At 39.4% G+C, this 2,685-nt stretch overlaps 1 protein-coding gene across 1 annotated transcript in view; it reads left to right on the top strand.

Moving 5' to 3' along the window:
* Positions 1 to 2,685, top strand: part of Atp5f1a (ATP synthase F1 subunit alpha) — a 5,286-nt gene continuing 2,601 nt past the window's right edge. The window contains exons 1-5 of the mRNA XM_023714585.1: positions 1 to 208; positions 312 to 478; positions 771 to 919; positions 1,808 to 1,959; positions 2,057 to 2,281. Coding sequence (XP_023570353.1) covers positions 38 to 208; positions 312 to 478; positions 771 to 919; positions 1,808 to 1,959; positions 2,057 to 2,281 — 864 coding nt within the window. The 5' untranslated portion in view covers positions 1 to 37. The remainder of the gene's footprint in view (positions 209 to 311; positions 479 to 770; positions 920 to 1,807; positions 1,960 to 2,056; positions 2,282 to 2,685) is intronic.

The raw sequence follows: 2,685 nt of genomic DNA, 5'->3' as shown, positions 1-2,685 counted from the left end.
ATAAGGATGCTGTTCATTTGTGTCTTTTGTATAGGGTATGTCTCTGAACTTGGAACCAGACAATGTCGGTGTTGTCGTGTTTGGGAATGATAAACTGATTAAGGAAGGAGATATTGTGAAGAGGACGGGCGCCATTGTGGATGTTCCAGTGGGTGAGGAGCTCTTGGGCCGTGTAGTGGATGCTCTTGGTAATGCCATTGATGGAAAGGTGAGTTTTAATGTTCATTAGATTGCATTAAACATCAAAATTGAATAGTCTAAAGATTACTCTGAATTCCTAAAAAATCATTATTATTATTTTTTTTTTATAGGGTCCAATTGGTTCTAAGACCCGTAGGCGAGTGGGCCTAAAAGCCCCTGGAATCATTCCTCGAATTTCTGTGCGGGAGCCAATGCAGACTGGCATTAAGGCGGTGGATAGCTTAGTGCCTATTGGGCGTGGTCAGCGTGAGCTGATTATTGGTGACAGACAGACTGGGTAAAGACTTAACATGTTCTAAGTAAAATTATTTCTGCAAAGGGGCCGGGGAGATGGCTCAGTGGAATAAGCGCTTCCCTGGCAAGCGCAAGGGCCTGAGTTCAATCCCCGGTTCCACCAAAAAAAAAAAAAAGAAAAAAAAATTATTTCTGCAAAGATTATTGGAATGGTTAATCCTGTAGCAATTGTAGGCACAGTAAAATACTGTTTTAAGATTATTACTGCTAAAATTTCATACTGGGGATATCATTTGAAATGTTTAGTAACCATTACGTTTGTTCTTCTCTTTAAGGAAAACATCGATTGCTATTGACACAATCATTAACCAGAAACGTTTCAATGATGGATCTGATGAAAAGAAGAAACTGTACTGTATATATGTTGCTATTGGTCAGAAGAGATCTACTGTTGCCCAGTTGGTGAAGAGACTTACAGATGCAGGTATTTAAAGACTTAAGTTTCTTTTTATTTATTTTTACTTTGTGGCCAGCTCAGCCCACCTTGGGGGCAGGGCTGGTGCAGCATGTGGTGCTAGGGATCGAACTGCGGTCCCAGCTCTTGCCTAAGCAGGCACTTTAGACCATTGAGCTGTCTCACCGACTCAAAAAACTTAGTTTTGTTGCCATTATCTTTTTTAAATTTCATTGTCTTTTTTAATTTATTTCGTTGCCATTTTAAGTTGTATTGCTGCTAATCTTTGGTAGCTTCTACTTAGATGGCTGATTTTAATTGTTCCATGATAAATTGAACTTTCTAATGTAAATAAGCAAAAGAAAGTATAAAATACTAGTAAGTTTCAAGATTTTCTCTTGGTGTAGTGGTATATACTACTACACCCAGTACTCAGGAGACTGAGGCAAGAGGATCATGTGTTCAAGGCCAGTGTCAACTATATAGGGAGATCCTATCTCAAAAAGAAAAAGATTTTGCCTCTGTTTGTGGTTAATGTTCTTTGGTGTTGTGGATTAAACCTATGGCCTTTGCACTAAGCTGTACCCTCGTACTTTTTTTCCTTACTTTCCCAGGCTGGGCTCCAATTCTCAGTCCCCCTGCCTCAGTCTCCCAAAGTACTGCAATTACAGGAGTATTCCAGCATACTTTACTGACTGGCTAATTTTTTTTTTTTTTTTCCTGCGGAACCGGGGATCAAACTCAGGCCCTTGCGCTTGCCAGGGAAGTGTTTATTCTACGGAGCCATCTCCCCAGCCCCACTAGTTAATTATTAAAAGCAAATCTTTTTATCTCTTCAATAGTACTTTATAATAGTGGCATATAAATTTAAATATAACATACATGCACTTGTAAGGTGTGAAACTTTTTTCTCCTCAGATGCCATGAAGTACACCATTGTGGTGTCAGCTACTGCTTCTGATGCTGCCCCACTTCAGTACCTGGCTCCTTATTCTGGCTGTTCAATGGGAGAGTATTTTAGAGATAATGGAAAACATGCTTTGATCATCTATGATGACTTATCCAAACAGGTCAAAGAAACAATATTTTTATAATCTGTATTTGCAACAGAGACAAATACAGCTTCTTCTAGGTTGGTGGACCTCACAGTACTTTTCTCTCTCTTAGGCTGTTGCTTACCGCCAGATGTCACTGTTGCTCCGCCGACCCCCAGGTCGAGAGGCCTATCCTGGTGATGTGTTCTACCTGCACTCCCGGCTGCTGGAGAGAGCAGCCAAAATGAATGATTCTTTTGGTGGTGGCTCCTTGACTGCTTTACCAGTTATAGAGACACAAGCTGGTGATGTGTCTGCTTACATTCCAACGAATGTCATTTCCATCACTGATGGGCAGGTATTTTGTTTATTTTTTGTTAAGGAAAATTTCAAATCATGCAAAAGTAAGGTAGGATAGTGCAGCTTGATAAAGCTGGGAGTGGAGACACATGGTCTATAAGTCCAGCACTGAAGGGGCTGAGGCAGGACAATGGTTATTCCAGAACATGTGACACAAACATATATTTGTCACCCAATTATTTCATAGTAATAGTGTCCTTCGTTCTTGTTTCATGTATTCTCACTACTGTTTTCTTGTCCTAGATAATTTTGAAGGATTTCTCATTATGTTCCTTGTACTTATACTACATCTACGTTGCTTTTTTTTCCTCGTAAGCACATCTAATTTTAGCAATTAGAGTATGTAGGCTAATTTGAATTGTGAGAGATTTAAGGAACTCTTTTTTTTTTTTTTAATTATTT

This window comes from Octodon degus, unplaced genomic scaffold, assembly GCF_000260255.1.
Source record: "Octodon degus isolate 3935 unplaced genomic scaffold, OctDeg1.0 scaffold00003, whole genome shotgun sequence".
Taxonomy (NCBI): domain Eukaryota; kingdom Metazoa; phylum Chordata; class Mammalia; order Rodentia; family Octodontidae; genus Octodon; species Octodon degus.
Note: the sequence above shows the minus strand (reverse complement) of the source record. Positions and strands in the feature narration are given on the sequence as shown.